Here is a 15982-nt window from a genome sequence, read left to right as displayed (position 1 = left end):
TCAATTCACGCCATTTTGAGAACTGCCAAGTCGGCTGCTGGGCTGCTGCTGCTTGCGGGCAGTGCGATCGAGCCTTCTGAAGCTATGCCGATGACCTAGTCGTTTTTAAAATTGCTATAACGTAATTGTGTTTTGTTCGCAACTACTGTTGCCATCACATTTTATATAGTTTATACTTCCAGCCATGTCCACCGATCAAGGAGCCGCCGACCAGGTAGATACTGCAAACGCATACGTTAGCCAGCTTGCTACGTTAACTGGAGAGCAAGCTAAACAACGCTAGCATAATTTGGAGTCTGGCACTGCAGTCCGCTAGGCCCGTCTCACTCTCTGCTGCTAACGTTAGCCAGCAAACATTGCTGCGGTCTAACGTTATGCAAATTGTTGCTGTTGGTTAGATCGTCAATATTCGTTAGAACTACACAATTTGACGTAGCGGTGAGCAACTTGTAACTGTTCATTGATAATGTTATTGTGAAGCGGTAACGTTACGCTTAGGCTGTAGGCCATTTTTGGCTAATGTTAGCCTTTTATCGTTAGAAAAGGCTAACGTTGCATTGTTTGTAATAACGTTACGTGTGATTACTCATAATCAATGCAACAAATAAGGCTAACGTTAGTGTAACGAATATGGTGACTTTTGCTAAGTCACGACTTTTACGGAGTGGTGGCTCTTTCGGGTTTTCTCAGATGGCTAATGGCGCAAACGTCCCCTCCCCGTATCGATATGGATCGGTTGCTACCTCGTGGTGCCTGTTGTGCTCTAATTTAAGTCACTGTCTGCATGATGATAGCAAGTGGAACATCGCTGTGTGTCGCACATTACACAGTGTGCAACATGAGCTATCAAGTAGTCACAAGTTGGTTCTTCCTCCACATGATCTGACTCTGCAGGTAATGTTGGGCCTACACGTAGACCCAGCAGCAGTATAACACATTTGCCCTGTGTTTGTTTTTCCTGCAGGCAGCAGCAGAGTATATCCCAGAGAAGGTGAAGAAGGCCGAGAAGAAGTTGGAAGAAAACCCATATGACCTTGACGCGTGGAGCATACTGATTCGAGAAGCACAGGTTTAGTGACACAGGGTTGCATTCCTGGGGTTTAATGAAACTGGGAATAACCAGGGTGGGGGGGAAGGGGCGGGTATGGATTGTTAAAGTTCGAAGTGACTTAGCATTACATCCTTTTCCCTCATGACTGCTTCTTCTTCATGACTAGTGTAAATGTAAATGCATTCTCCTTCTTTAGAACCAACCTATAGATAAAGCAAGGAAGACATATGAGCGACTTGTCACGCAGTTCCCAAGTTCTGGCAGATTCTGGAAACTGTTCATTGAAGCCGAGGTCAATATTCCTTTCTTTTCTTTGTGTGCATGGCTGGGTATTTTCTAACATGATCAACAATGTGACTTTCACACAAACAAAACATTTCTAACTTACTGACATTTAAAGATACAATCCTTAATTTGAACCACTGAGCCTTGGCACAGACGTTACAGATATCTGCTCTAGCTTTAGATGACCATCACCGGATTAATTCTCATCCTAAATTTGAAGTGTGATTGTTGATGCCAGGAATACTATTTATACCTTATTATATTTTGACAGTGGAAAACATATACTAAAGGTTATGGGAAAACAGCATAATGGAAGACTGGATTCATCATAGTTACAGGTTTCTCCTGCATCATAGCACATCTCAACGTGTCTGCTTGAGTCGGGCTCATTAAGGATTGTGCCTTTAAACACCAGCAAAAGGGGAAATGAGCTCTAACCTTTTCTTTTTCAGAAAAGTCTACTTTATGTTCCCAGAATTTAAAAATATATATTTTCTGCGCCGTTTTTTAATGGGGTAAAGTGCATTTGTTGCATGTTTGATCTGCAACAGTATTAAAACACTTTTAATAGTATTGGAGTGCATTAGCCTTTTATTCACTTGTTGTGTCAATTTATTGCCTCCTGTGTCATTTATTTCGGGTAATTTTTTGTTATTAAGCAAATACACTCTGATTGTGTGGCTGACTCTTTTCCCTTGAGCCAGTTCTCCTCTCCCCATCCCTCTTCAAAAATAACTTTTATGGCCACTGACCCAGCCTCTCCTGTCAGGCCATCAGTTTTGATGGAATGATTTTTGTGACCCCCCTCTTCCCAACCCCACCTGGATGCAGCACACTTGCTCAGACAGTTCCCCATCAGGGATGCTTGGAATCAAATACCGCAATTGGTATTAAAATGATTGCTCAAAGTCTCACATTAGTCTCACTCTCCCTTTACCTAGGTAGGATTTGGATGTAGGTTCCACAAGTTATTTTTTTTTATTATCAGAATTCATTCGTGATTTTTTTATCGAAACACAGCATTCATCCACAAGGTATTTCAGTAGCCTACTACTCACTTTGCCATTCATAGTTTAGACCAACTTTTTTTAGGGACGCAACAAATAACAAATTCTGTGGGGTGTGGCTTGTTTTTTTTATGCTTTCGGGGAACTGACCTTTTTATTTTGGTAAGTATGCCCTATATTAGAATCAGGTTTAGGTTAGTCAAGCATTTTCTCCATCTATCAATTCAACCCAATTACCGGTATGTGGAATTGTTCCAGATTCGGTTGTGATTTAAGTTGCAAAGTGCAAAGGTGTATCTAGGTAAATTTGTGAAAGTTGGGTTTCTGCTCGATTTGACATAAGCCTCATAGATTAAGATGTATAGCCTATATGTATTTAGTTCTGTATTTGGATCAAGTGATTCAAGATGTACAAGTTTAACCAGTCCAGCTTGGATATTTTACATTTTGCATACACTGAAATAGGTGGTGGTATATGGAGTCTTATGTTCCCTTGAGTACAGTTTAGTGTTCGCTCAGAATGGTTAGCATGAATACCGTCATTGAGAAACTTTTTTTTTATTTATTTTTTTCTGATGCTGTGTATACTTTGCAGGGTGAATGACATCAAGCTTAATCATAGCATTGATGGTATACTTCACTAAGTTGAGTTGTCATGTTTCTGAACAAATCTTATCTTTTCAAAGGAATGGTTGAGAATTAAGGCAATTTTCCTCCACAAATTATGTCGTGGAACTTCTTTGTCAAACGGGATCAGGACAGACATGATTTCACAGATTTCTGTCTTCTACCTGCCCTTTTCTGGCTATCCTACCTTAAGATGGTTGTGTAGCATACTTGTTAAGCTCACATTTGGTACTCTTGCCTAGTTGCCTTGTCGTCTTTGATTAGAGTAAATGTATGTATTTTTTTCATTATATGCAAATTGTAGTGATAGGGGTTTGAATGGTGCTCGCTCAAAGGATCATATGGGTTGGTTTTCCCATTTGAATTTGTGCCAATTGTGTCGTTAGATTGGCCCTTGCTGGGCACACTTTGGTAGTTCAGATACTGTGAGAATGTAAAACTGGGTAAACGTTTTTTTTACATTTTCTTGCTGACAACTGAAAATATTCCACTATTTAGGCCTATGCAATGCACAATATGTAGCCTGCCTGACCATTTTAGGTACCTTTTGGGTCAGTCATTCAGATTTACATGAGATGATGTGAAGGTGCAGTTGACTGATTCTTGGGAATTGACAAATTCAGGCTCCATTCCATACAGTTCCACACCATCTTTGTGACTGAACAACTGCATACAGGAGCACTTAAATTCTTGCGTTGAGCCACACTCAGTTTTGAGTGTACCTCAGAAGAAGAGTGATTTGATAAAAAAAAAAATCATGTGCAATAAAATCAGTAATCATAGAAATTTTGCATTGTGAATTATTGTGTCTCTGTGGCATTACTTGATTACCATTGTAGATGGCACTATTGTGTGGTCTTACTGATTGTTGGCCCCTGTTAAACCACATCAGCTCCTATTGCATCCGACTGGTCTTACTTCATATATAGATACTTGACTAACAGAATTCTCTGACTGGTATTTTTTGAATGAATGTCCCAGTCTAATGTGACATTGCTGTGCCTGGAGTCTGCAAGTCATGTTTGAAGTCTCCCCCCCCCCCCCCAAGGCACTCAGTTGATCAAGATCTCTAGCCTTTAGAGAAATTCTGCACAAGCAAAAGGAGCTTTGATGCAGTCACTGATCCATTCGGGGGCGCAAACAACCTTTCTATGCCTTGTGGGTAGTGCCTGCAACAGTTTTCAGCCTTTCAAAGTCTTTTGATTATTTTAAGAAAGAAAAAAAAACGCTTATTTGGGTGATGCCCAAACAATAGTTTCTTGAGGTGGCTTAAGAAGCTGTTACAAGCAATGTAGTTACCCCTGCCTGCAGCATGAGTTCAAGTTGTGTTTTGTTGTAAGCTAACTCTTTGCAACATTGCTATCTCTCTATATGGCATTGTGCACCATTGTCCCAATACTACACAGAAGCATCTTAAATGTCCCGAGTTGTAAAGACAAAATAATTTCGCCACAATAACAAAGATGTAATCCATTTGTAAATCCAAATTTAAGATCTGACCATTCTTGCTAGAACACCGACTGAATACAGCCTGATTATGTTGGCAACTGTTATGTTATTGCATTGCTGCTGAGCTTAATGTTTCTGATCACTTATTTATTAAATCCTTCCTGCAAGCATTGACCGTAGTACAGCAGAGTGCCTGCTGGACTGTCTGGGGGGAGATTTCCCTGCCATGTAAACAATGACTTTATTGCTGGCAGGCTCATACGATGCTGAGTGTTTGTGCCCATTAGTGTCATATAATATAGTGGGGTGGGTTAATGGCAGAGACTGAGGCCTTCCTGTTTCATTCTGTGCTCATCGACAACCTTTCCCGTCTGCACTGGAGGGTGCTGTGATGCTGTTCTACTCCTCAGCAGTGACACAAATCACATTTGTTGCAGAAACATGTTGCATTTACAGAGGGAGCGCGCTGAACTGAGGCTATGAGGGAAGAGATTGTCAACTTTTGTTATCCTCATCTTTTGAGAGCTTACCACATTCAACGTTCAACTTTCCAGGATGGAATATTTGCATTCCAAGCCCTCTTTCAAGAGTTTTTTTCCTACCCTGTAACCCACGGCCACCGTTTTTTTCTTATTCTTTTTCTGGAGGAGGAGGGGGGGGGGGTTGGCTAGTATGTGGCACTCAATATACAAAGAGAATAAACCCCTTAAATTAAAATGTAATTTGTCATTCTTGTGTGAAATTCACTTTGTTGATCTTTAAGTGTGTGTGAGAGTGGTCAAGTTTGCATGAATGCATGTTGTAAGCCATTGAAAGTAGAGGAGACTTGAATTAACATTGCATTTACACTCTTATTCACAGGTCAAGGCTAAAAATTATGACAAGGTAGAAAAGGTAAGTGTCAATCACACTCATGAAAATGGACTCATAGAAATGATTGGTTCAACACCCAGGAACTTACACACACACACACACACTGACTGTTTTTCACAACTATATCACCAATTGAAAGTATACACATATGCTTACATTTTCAACCTTGGTTGTAGTGTCTTGCCTGTTTGTGGTTTGCTTAAAGATAGTATTTAATTCTTGATGGTTCAGGGACAAAATATTTCTTATTTCACCCTTAATCCATGTCTGAAAACTGCTCTAGAAATGTATTTGACAATATTTGTTTTTCTGACCTCTGACAGAAATATATACGGTACATATATATTTTAATTTATTCCAGCAATTAATACAATCATCAGTGTATTCCAAGGCCTTCTTAAAATTAGTGTAAGCTTGGCAGTTTCACCAAGGCTGCAACGACCACTGAAAGTCCTGAAATATTTTACATTTAACAAAAATAAGTTATTTATTTAATGGAAGGGACACATTTGAAGTGTGAATTTAGTGAGTACTGTAGGGCTGCAACTAATGGTTATTTTCATTGTTGATTAATCTGTCATTTATTCTGTTCTCGGTTAATGGATTAGTTGTTTGGTCTATAACATGTCAGAAAATGGTGAAAAATGTGGATCATTGTTTCTCAACACCAAGTTGATGTCCTCAAATGTCTTGTTTTGTCCTGACCAACAGGCCACAACCCAAAGATATTAAGTTTGCTGTCATAGAGGAATAAAGAAAAGAGAAAATATTCACATTAAAGAAGCTGGAATCAAGAGATTTTCTTTTCTGAAAAAATTAGTCAAACCGATGAATCGATCGTCATAATAGTTGACGATTAATTTAATAGTTGACAACTAATCAATGAATGGTTGCAGCTCTACAGTACTGGCTGGCACCCAAAGCCATTAATTGGCTCACACATTATCTGGCTTACATTATTGGCATATTATTGAGTAACATGTCTGATGTAAACTTTGTTTTTATTTTTATTTTGTTTACGGCTTCATCCCTTTGTTAGCAATACTCCTAAAAGTTAAAGTTGGCTAGAAAACAGCCTGTGCTAGGTTATTGGCACCCACAACCAACAACTAGAACTGGTTTTATTGCACGTTTAATGTTCTGCTGTATCGCACTGGCCTTGAATAAATTATGTAAGTGAACTATATGGCTACTTGGTTCAGTTATTGCCTTGATGTCTAATTTCTTGGCCATCAAACATGTTGAAAACAGGTGTCTGAGGAAGCGTGACATACAGATTTGTGCATTCATTGTGTCTAATTTAACCATAGAAATCAATAAGCAAACATGGAGCTAACTGAAATCTCATGTAGGCACCATGTAGGCACCAAGTTACTCTCAAAATGTAATATACTATATTACTAGTTACTTTCATTTTAAAGTAATAAGTTACTTTACAAAATTATTGTCTGTGTAGAGTAACTCATTACTTATTACACTACTTTTGCATTACTTTCACCAAAAATAATAGCAGTAGCAGAATGACATCGCTGACCCGGAACCATCCCGGAAAATAATTTCAACCGTCTTGAAGTCAGTGTAGATGGTCCAAAATTCTAAATGTTGTCCTTTTCCTTTGTTATTGTCATCTATAGTGGTTATTTGCATAAAAACACACAAAGAATTGTATCTTTATTCAAATATGTGCATTGATAAAATAAAAATAAAAGTAACTACATTTGTAACTTGTTACTTGAGAAAGTAACTGGTATAATATTACTCAAACCCTATTGGTAATAAGTTATATTACTGAGTTATTGCTAAAAGTAATATATTACAGGTCATTTATTTGTCATGAGTTACCTCCAACACTGGTAGGCACAGTGGCTGGGGCATGAGTTCAGAGTGTGAATGTGGGCAGTACTGCATCATTTGACTTCACCAGTGTCCTGCTTAGAATCTGATCAGGGCAATAAACTCATGAAATTGATTACACAAACACAAGGACAGCGTATGTAAAGGAAAAAAAAAAAAAATCCATGGGGTCCAGCATGAATTGCCACAATATTTTTGCAGTTTACACCATTCACAGAGACTTAAGTTTGATTTTGTATTGATGAAAAGGGGTTTTGGTCTTCTGTGTAAATAATCCTTTATATTTCTATAATGGAATTGCTGCACTGAGAATCAAACTACCGGTAATCAAATGCTCGAGACCGATGGTTTTCTGAATGTGCTCTTTGCACGCAACACTTCCACTTCCATGTTTGACTTTAGCCCGCTCCACCACTTCCAATCGTATAGTAACACTAGTTATATCGTAGCTGAAAAAACGGTCTCGGCTACGTTATTTTTGGTCTAATCTATTCCAATTTGTGTGTTGAGGGTTAATTACGTTATGCCCTGAGCTCAAAACCTCTTGAAGATCGTCAATGAAAATCTCTGAAATGAGACTAAGATGTTTTGAGCTCATGGCATACTAGACTAGAGAGTAATTAACTCTCGACACAAATTGGATTAAAATAGGCCAAAAGTAATGTGGTTTGGGGCTTGCTTTCTTTCTTTTTTGCTAGGATGTGACTAGTGTAAGACTAGTGTAGAATGTCAAACACGGAAGTGTTGCGTGCATAGAACATAGTGCAGTTTACTGAAGATACCAGTTACCATTTCCATCTGATAAATCCAGTTATGTACAAATGCTTTAAATTGTCTCTCTTTCCACCACATATGTTTTCAGTACAGTTATCTTTCCCCATCCCTGCCCCATAGTTGTTTCAGAGATGCCTAATGAAAGTGTTGCACATCGACCTGTGGAAATGCTATCTCTCATATGTCCGAGAGACCAAAGGGAAGCTGCCCAGCTACAAGTAAGAGTATTTAAAGTATTATTATTATTATTATTATTATTATTATTATTATTATTATTTGCCACACTGGACATTGGATGAAGTGTGTTTACTTTCTGCCTCTTGGTTTGACATATTTCATACCTGTGTTACCTTGTCCTCAGAGAGAAGATGGCCCAGGCATATGACTTTGCCCTGGATAAAATTGGCATGGAAATCATGTCTTACCAGGTAAACCAGTCTGATCACTATGAAATAGTATTTACATAATGCCGGTTGCTGCTGTCACCTAACAGCTATTCTGTCCTCTCACAGATTTGGGTGGACTACATCAACTTCCTCAAAGGAGTGTAAGTGGATTTAAAGTAGTACAACTGTAATCTGCTAGGATCTGAGTGAACCAACTCTTAATTGTCGAGTTGTTGAAAGGGGCAAGAGGATTACTTTAAAAATGTAACCAGAAAATTGTAATCAGTAATGTAATCCATGTATCACAACATTAAATTAATGTAACTGAATACTTTATGTTCCTTTTCTATTACTTTTGAACACATTTTCTGATTAGACCACTGGAGTCCCGGAGCTCCTCAGGAGGACATAGCACCACCCCTTATTTTTTATTTGATGATGATGATGATTATTATTATTAGTATATTATATATATATTTTTTTTTAGGGGGGGTGCACTGGTCCTTTTTTAGCCAAGTGTGTTGTTCATGTCAGTTTTTTCTCCAAAGTTTCATTTGCAATGCACCATTATGATATCAAACATAAATAAGTCATATTTCCAGTGCACAGCCACTTGGATAAATATACAATAAATATAATATAAAATAATATATTTTAAAATTGGGATCCTGCTAGTAATCCCAATTGTTACTCAATTTCACTGTAATCTTGATTACACTTTTTTTTTCTGTAACTAAGGGATTACAGTTAGCTCTTTTGTATCTTGATTACATGTAATCAGTTACTTCCCAAGCCTGGTTGTTGAGTGCTTTTTTTAATATGTTTCATTTAGTGAGGCTGTGGGCTCATATGCAGAGAATCAACGAATCACCGCAGTGCGGAGGGTGTACCAGAGGGGCTGCGTGAACCCCATGATCAACATCGAGCAGCTCTGGAGAGATTATAGCAAATATGAAGAGGTACGAGACCCAGGAGGACTCTGACCCTTTGCCATTCTACCCCACATCCACACGTGTTTGGACTGAGTATTAAACTTTCTCATGTGAAAGTGGATTGTCCGGCTGACCTCTCTATTTCCCGAGCAGGGCATCAACGTGCACTTGGCCAAGAAGATGATCGAGGACCGCAGCAGAGACTACATGAATGCCAGGAGAGTGGCAAAGGTGAAACATCACACATAAAATTGCACGAACCTCTTTTACATCCTTCTAGACCGGGCTGTCTTTGTAGACTGATCCAGACCTCTCTCTGCTGTGTGTAATACAGGAGTATGAGACTGTGATGAAGGGGCTGGACAGGAACGCGCCCTCGGTGCCGCCCCAGAACTCTCCTCAGGAAGCCCAGCAAGTGGACATGTGGAAGAAATATATCCAGTGGGAAAAAAGCAACCCGCTGCGCACGGAAGACCAGACCCTCATCACAAAGAGAGGTGACTCATTTTTTGTGGTCAGGATGTGCTCATGTGGTGGTGTTTGTTTTGTTTTTGTTTTTCAGGGACAGTGCAACATTGATGAACATTTGCATGTACCGGTAAATGTGCCGGATTGTAGCCTTAGCTAATTTCCATCCGTAGTCCCTCGACAGGTAGAGGTAAAATGCAAAAAGTTTAAAAAGAAAAATGAGTGCATACATAGGGCAACTGACAGGGATACGATGTAAGTGACATATACAGTACATACATATAGGGTAAAGAGGAGAGGAATCATACATATACATGAAGGAGGCATTTGACTTTCCAATTCAGGTGTGCATATACATATTTCCAATTCAGGTATGCAATACAGATAAAACAAAAACAGGAGACATTAGGGACATTGACTAAGGTAGACATTGGACTTTCAGGGATATACATGTACAAAAAACAACACATGGTTGAGATGGCATTGCTTCAACATTTTTTACGAAGACCAGAAAGTGCCGAAGATTGATATATTTTTGTCCTTCTTGTCCGACATTCTTTGAGCATTGCTATAATGCTGGGGTGGGTCTTTATGGCTGTATGCTGTGTTGCAGTGATGTTTGCCTATGAGCAGTGCCTGCTGGTGCTGGGCCACCATCCTGACGTATGGTATGAGGCAGCGCAGTACCTGGAACAGTCGAGCAAACTGCTGGCAGAGAAAGGGGTAAGGGATGAAATGAGATTAGGGTCTTATGTAAAGCTGTCCAACCCATGGAGTTTGTTTTCTTAGGACTTAAGGTCCCTTTTTATGTTCTTGTTTAAAACTTATGGGTCTTTAAAACAAGGTTGTGAATTACGGTATGTTGTAAAAAAAAAAAATCAAATCCAACCTCTGAGGGACTTGTCTATCCACTCTCTCTCCCCTCATTAACTATGCACTCTTTTTTTTATATGTTCAAAATAAACATCAAATCAAAATCAAAAATCTGTTAGGATGGATAGATCTTTGGTGCAGTTGATTGTTTTCTGGACATTTTTCCACACGATGCAGCTATGCTACAGACCACAAGGTTTGGTCTTCCGCATTCAGTTGGTGGGGGGCGGTGCTGTAAGTTGAAGTTTTAAGTTGAAGTTTTATTTGACAATTTAAAACACACATAATGCTGCTTCACAGAAGACAGACATTATGAAACATAAAAAACTGCCGAGGATTAAAACACAACAAAGCCACAGGCTTATTTCCATTGTGGTCCTCTGGGGGAAAAGGAAGGTGGATGGCTGACAGGATTGTCAGGTGCAAATACAATACTTACGACTCACAATACATAAATACATACTGTACCTACATATAGAAATTAACATAAAGTACATAGTTATAAAATACAATATACATTCTCGCCCTGATACAGTGCTGATACAGTGCTAGGTACCTACCTATTCTAAAAGACTGAATGCCAACATGCATGGGGCGGCTGTGGCTCAGGAGGTAGAGCGGGTCATCCACTGATCAGAAGGTCGGTGGTTCGATCCCCGGCTCCTCCAGTCCGCATGTCGAAGTGTCCTTGGGCAAGACACTGAACCCCGAATTGCTCCCCTTCGGCGTTTGGATGGGTGAATGTTGGCACATTGTAAATCACTTTGGATAAAAGCGCTATATAAATGCAGTCCATTTACCATTTTCTTACCATTTACCAACAATTTTTTAATTGCTGTCTTAAAACTGCATTGTGCCTCAATAAGCTGTAAGTGGGCAAATCAAATTAGTGTTACTTTGTGATGTCACAAAGATACAGAAGTCAAAACGGTTTATTTGGAGCCATTTCTTCCTGACATGGCTGGTGTGGATTTACGTATCTGGGACCATGTGTTTTGAGACTTCCATGATGTTCGTATAGCACGTCCAAGTACTTTATCCTCAAAGAGGCAAAAGGGAAATCATCATGTTCTACACAAAATGCGACCTTTAAGAAATAAGATTAGATGAAACTTTCACGATCTCAATGGGGAAATTCAAGTTTGTGTGCTCGGAACAGTCATGTGTTTGTTTTTTGCCTTCAGGACATGAACAATGCCAAGCTGTTTAGTGATGAGGCAGCCAACATCTACGAACGTGCCATCGGGACTCTATTGAAGAAGAACATGCTGCTATACTTCTCCTTCGCTGACTATGAAGAGGTCAGTGTCCATCTACTTAGAGCAGCAACTGGTATTCAAGATGGCAAGAGGCACAGGATCTCGTCTGCACGTTTCTAGTTGATTAACTTGCTGCTGCCCTCACAGAGTCGTATGAAACACGAGAAGGTCCACAGCGTCTACAACCGGCTGCTAACCATCGAGGACATTGACCCCACGCTGGTCTACATCCAGTACATGAAGTTTGCAAGGAGGGCAGAGGGCATCAAGTCGGGTCGAATCATCTTCAAGAAGGCCAGAGAGGACCTGCGCACGCGACACCACGTCTATGTGACCGCAGCACTGATGGAGTACTACTGCAGCAAGGTGAAGACACACGCGCACACACACACACACACACACACTCCCTTCTTTAGCTGGAATAGGGTGTTTGAAGGATTCTTAATCAAAATCAGCTAGAATGGTATAACTCCAATTTATTTTGATTATTTTATTTTATACATCTCTCTCTCTATATATATATATATATATATATATTTATTTATTTATTGATCTCCCCTCACAGGATAAATCTGTGGCCTTCAAGATATTTGAGCTTGGCTTGAAGAAATATGGTGACATTCCAGAGTACATACTTGCATACATTGATTACCTCTCACACCTTAATGGTAAGTTATGTCTGACAAAATGCAGAATTGATACATAATGTGGGACATATTATTCACATTATTTGTGGGCGGCTGTGGCTCAGGAGGTAGAGCGCGTCGTCCACTAACCAGAAGGTCGGTGGCTCGATCCCCGGCTCCTCCACTCCTCAGTCCTTGGGCAAGACACTGAACCCCAAATTGCTCCCGATGGCTGTGCCAGCACCCTGCGTGGCAGCTGGTCGCCTTCGGTGTGTGAATGAAGGCACATTGTAAAGCGCTTTGGATAAAAGCGCTATAGAAATGCAGTCCATTTACCATTTTACCATTTCCATTTATTTATAACATTGATATTAAGCATGCATTGGGGTCCTGTCCATATTAAATCAGGGATGGAAACACATGAATATTCTCAGCAATTGTGTTTTTCTTTACTCAGCATATTGTTAAGCTTGTAGCCATGGCTAATGATTGTCTCTCAAATAATAATGGAAGATGGTATGATGTGTTTTCTCTCTCTCCATCTCCTGTTGTCTCATTCCAGAGGATAACAACACCAGGGTTCTGTTTGAGCGTGTCCTCACCTCAGGAAGCTTGTCACCAGAAAAATCAGGGTAATGTCAAATATTCAATTAGTGAACGTGTGTGTGCGTGTGATGTAGAAATCCATGGCCCTGATGACGTTTGTTTGACTTTCTTCTTCAGAGAGATCTGGGCTCGGTTCCTGGGGTTTGAGAGCAATATAGGAGACCTGGCCAGTATTCTGAAAGTAGAGCGCAGGCGTTTCACAGCCTTCAAGGACGAGTACGAGGGCAAAGAGACGGCCTTACTCGTAGACCGGTACAAGTTCATGGACCTGTACCCCTGCTCTGCTAGTGAGCTCAAAGCCCTTGGATACAAGGTGTGTACCTAGGCCAGTTTAGAAGGCACCTCTCTTGGGATCTCTTAAAGCATCTTAGGAGATCAGGCTTCTTTGTGGGCCTGGACTGACTTTTCACTTCTGTCCACTCTGTGTTTGTAGGATGTGTCTCGTGCCAAACTGGCCGCACTGCTCCCAGAGACGGTGGTGACCCCCTCTACGCCCTCAAAGGACGAAGCTGACCGCAAACCAGAGTACCCCAAACCTGACACCAACCAGATGATCCCCTACCAGCCTCGTCACCTTGCCCGTACATAGCCTCTTTTACTGCCCCAAGATCTTAAGGATGTTACATCGGTTACCCCCAGACCACTGACTCCTCAATCTGGGAACCCAGAGTCTATTTCAGCACGGAAATAGACTCTGGGTTCCCACGTTGCTGACTCCTGGGTCTCAAAGGGATTGCACAAGTGCATTGAGACGTCACATGTATTGTGCTTATGTTTTGTGATGGACCGATTGATGTTGCGAGCGATTAAATCGGGCAAATTAATGGCATTTTGTGATAATCGCCCGGCATCCATCACAGGCATAGGCCGTTGTATTTTCTACAGAGTTTAGTTTTTTAACTTTTAAATATAAGTGCACTGCAGATCTACTTAGGCAAACAAAGACAATGCCGACAATAACAGATATCTGCATTATATATCGGCCATCCTGCTCTCTAAATATCGGCGTCGGCCATTGAAAAATGGGTCGACCACTAGTTTTGTTGATATTTGCTGATATTATATTGCTGGATGATGTATCTCCGCACCTGCGTCACCAAGGTTTTGGTCCAAAAAAAAGTATGTATTGTGCTTTGATGTTGTCTCTCGGGTTCCCCTCCCACAGCTCCAGGCCTGCACCCTGTGCCAGGTGGAGTCTTCCCAGTCCCCCCAGCTGCTGTGGTCCTCATGAAGCTGCTTCCTCCGCCTACGTGCTTCACTGTGAGTAACGGCAGCAGCGTAACACCCCTAAGCCCCCATCATTTGATGATGAATGTAAAAAATGGAAGCAGCAGACTTCTCCTTCTGGGATCCGAGCACTGAGTCTGCGCTTGTCTTCTTGCTACAGGGTCCCTTTGTTCAAGTGGATGAGATCATGGAAAGTTTCAGAAAATGCACACTTCCTGAGAGTAAGTGGCTTTAGTGAAGATTGCAGTTCATTTTTGTTGTTGTGGACATATATCTGATATATACACACACAATATATATATATATATATATATATATATATATATATATATATATATATACACACATATATGTGATATTGTATTATTTGATTATCAGCCCCACTGTATTTGACACATGCTGATGACCTCTCTGTGCCTTCGATAGCTGTGGATGCTGCTGTGGAGCTGATCACAGGTAGACTGCCCGACGCAGCCGGGGAGGGCAACGGATCCTTGGAGAACCACGCCGTCAAATCGCTCAAGAGGCCGAACGCAGACTCTGATGAGGAGGATGACAAAGGAAATGTAGCTCCACCCATACACGACATCTACCGCGCGCGCCAGCAGAAGAGGATTCGATAAACTCACTAAAACACACCGTGAACCCTACAGGGACGTAATCCTCACCGGTGATCCTATCCTAATAGGGTGTTCTTACATGTCTACATTTCTGTCAGTGCGTCTGACAGATTCTACTTCCGTCGATCCCTGTACAACAAGCACGCATACGTATAAACACACACAGACGCACACTTGTGTGTTTTTGTGGCTTTGTTTTTTTTAACAGTTTTTATTTTTAAAAACTGAACAATATACTGTACAAAGTTTTTAATTCAACCCTTGATTTTGGCACAGCGGAGTCTTGGCCTTGTGATGTTCCAGTGATGGCAAAGTGGAATGATCTTTTGTTTTTGTTTTCTTTTTTCTTTTTTCTAGGTAAATGGAGAAAACGCATTTCCTTACAATAAACGGGGGAAAGAATCCAACCAGACCTGCTTTTTCATTTGACTTAACCTTACTGTTCCTTAATAAATCCCATTCTTCTCCAGATTAGGTTGCACAATTAATTTTATTATTTTTACTTTAGCACACCCGTGTCAGGCCTTTTGATTACCACTAGGCAGCAGCATAGAGCAGGACAGGACTGGACGGAGCACTGTATGAAGCCCGGGATTCAAATAGTTAATTTGCAAGGTAACTGAATTAGGAGCTGACCTTAAAGGAACAGTCATCCTCTAATCATATTCTCACCATGGCAGACAGCAGAACATCAGACCATCAGACCATGCATTAGCAGACAGCAGAACATCAGATCATGCATTAGCAGACAGCAGAACATCAGACCATGCATTAGCAGGAAAGGAGAGCTTCAAAAACCTTTGACAGCCTTTAATTGGATAAAGGAGGGTTGCCTGTCTGAAGTGTTGTCTGGATGGATTTTGGATTTGATTATGATACCTGGCTAGCTTTATGCTGTGTGTGTGTGTGTGAGAACTATGATTAAGACGATTAAGTCGTGAATCGCAAAATAAATTCAGAGTCCCCACATTGCTCATATTCAGATCATAGCTAACACGCTTAAGGTAGATCCATCACTGTGACCAATTCACACAATAGCTTGAGGGCCGTAATGTCTGGAGTCTG

The 15982-nt window shown here is 40.6% G+C and overlaps 1 protein-coding gene across 1 annotated transcript; it reads left to right on the top strand.

Annotated features, from left to right (window-relative positions):
* Positions 1-36: 36 nt before the first annotated feature.
* On the top strand, positions 37-15324 carry cstf3 (cleavage stimulation factor, 3' pre-RNA, subunit 3). Its single transcript, XM_083651076.1, has 20 exons — positions 37-214; positions 965-1069; positions 1248-1343; positions 5281-5313; positions 8041-8138; positions 8282-8348; positions 8433-8467; positions 9139-9265; positions 9392-9469; positions 9573-9735; positions 10320-10429; positions 11764-11880; positions 11986-12204; positions 12404-12506; positions 13027-13096; positions 13188-13383; positions 13504-13651; positions 14236-14330; positions 14458-14518; positions 14724-15324. The coding sequence occupies exons 1-20, from the start codon at positions 185-187 to the stop codon at positions 14918-14920; spliced, it is 2148 nt and encodes a 715-aa protein (XP_083507202.1). The 5' UTR covers positions 37-184; the 3' UTR covers positions 14921-15324.
* The last annotated feature ends 658 nt before the right edge of the window (positions 15325-15982 follow it).

This window comes from Poromitra crassiceps, assembly GCF_964638095.1.
Source record: "Poromitra crassiceps genome assembly, chromosome: 14".
Taxonomy (NCBI): domain Eukaryota; kingdom Metazoa; phylum Chordata; class Actinopteri; order Beryciformes; family Melamphaidae; genus Poromitra; species Poromitra crassiceps.
This window is presented reverse-complemented; position numbering and strand designations above follow the sequence as displayed.

Coding starts and splice junctions, on each gene's coding strand:
- cstf3 (XM_083651076.1), top strand. CDS start 185: ATGTCCACCGATCAAGGAGCCGCCGACCAG. Junction 8,139..8,281: donor GGGAAGCTGCCCAGCTACAA/GTAAGAGTATTT, acceptor CCTTGTCCTCAG/AGAGAAGATGGCCCAGGCAT. Junction 9,266..9,391: donor ATTATAGCAAATATGAAGAG/GTACGAGACCCA, acceptor TTTCCCGAGCAG/GGCATCAACGTGCACTTGGC.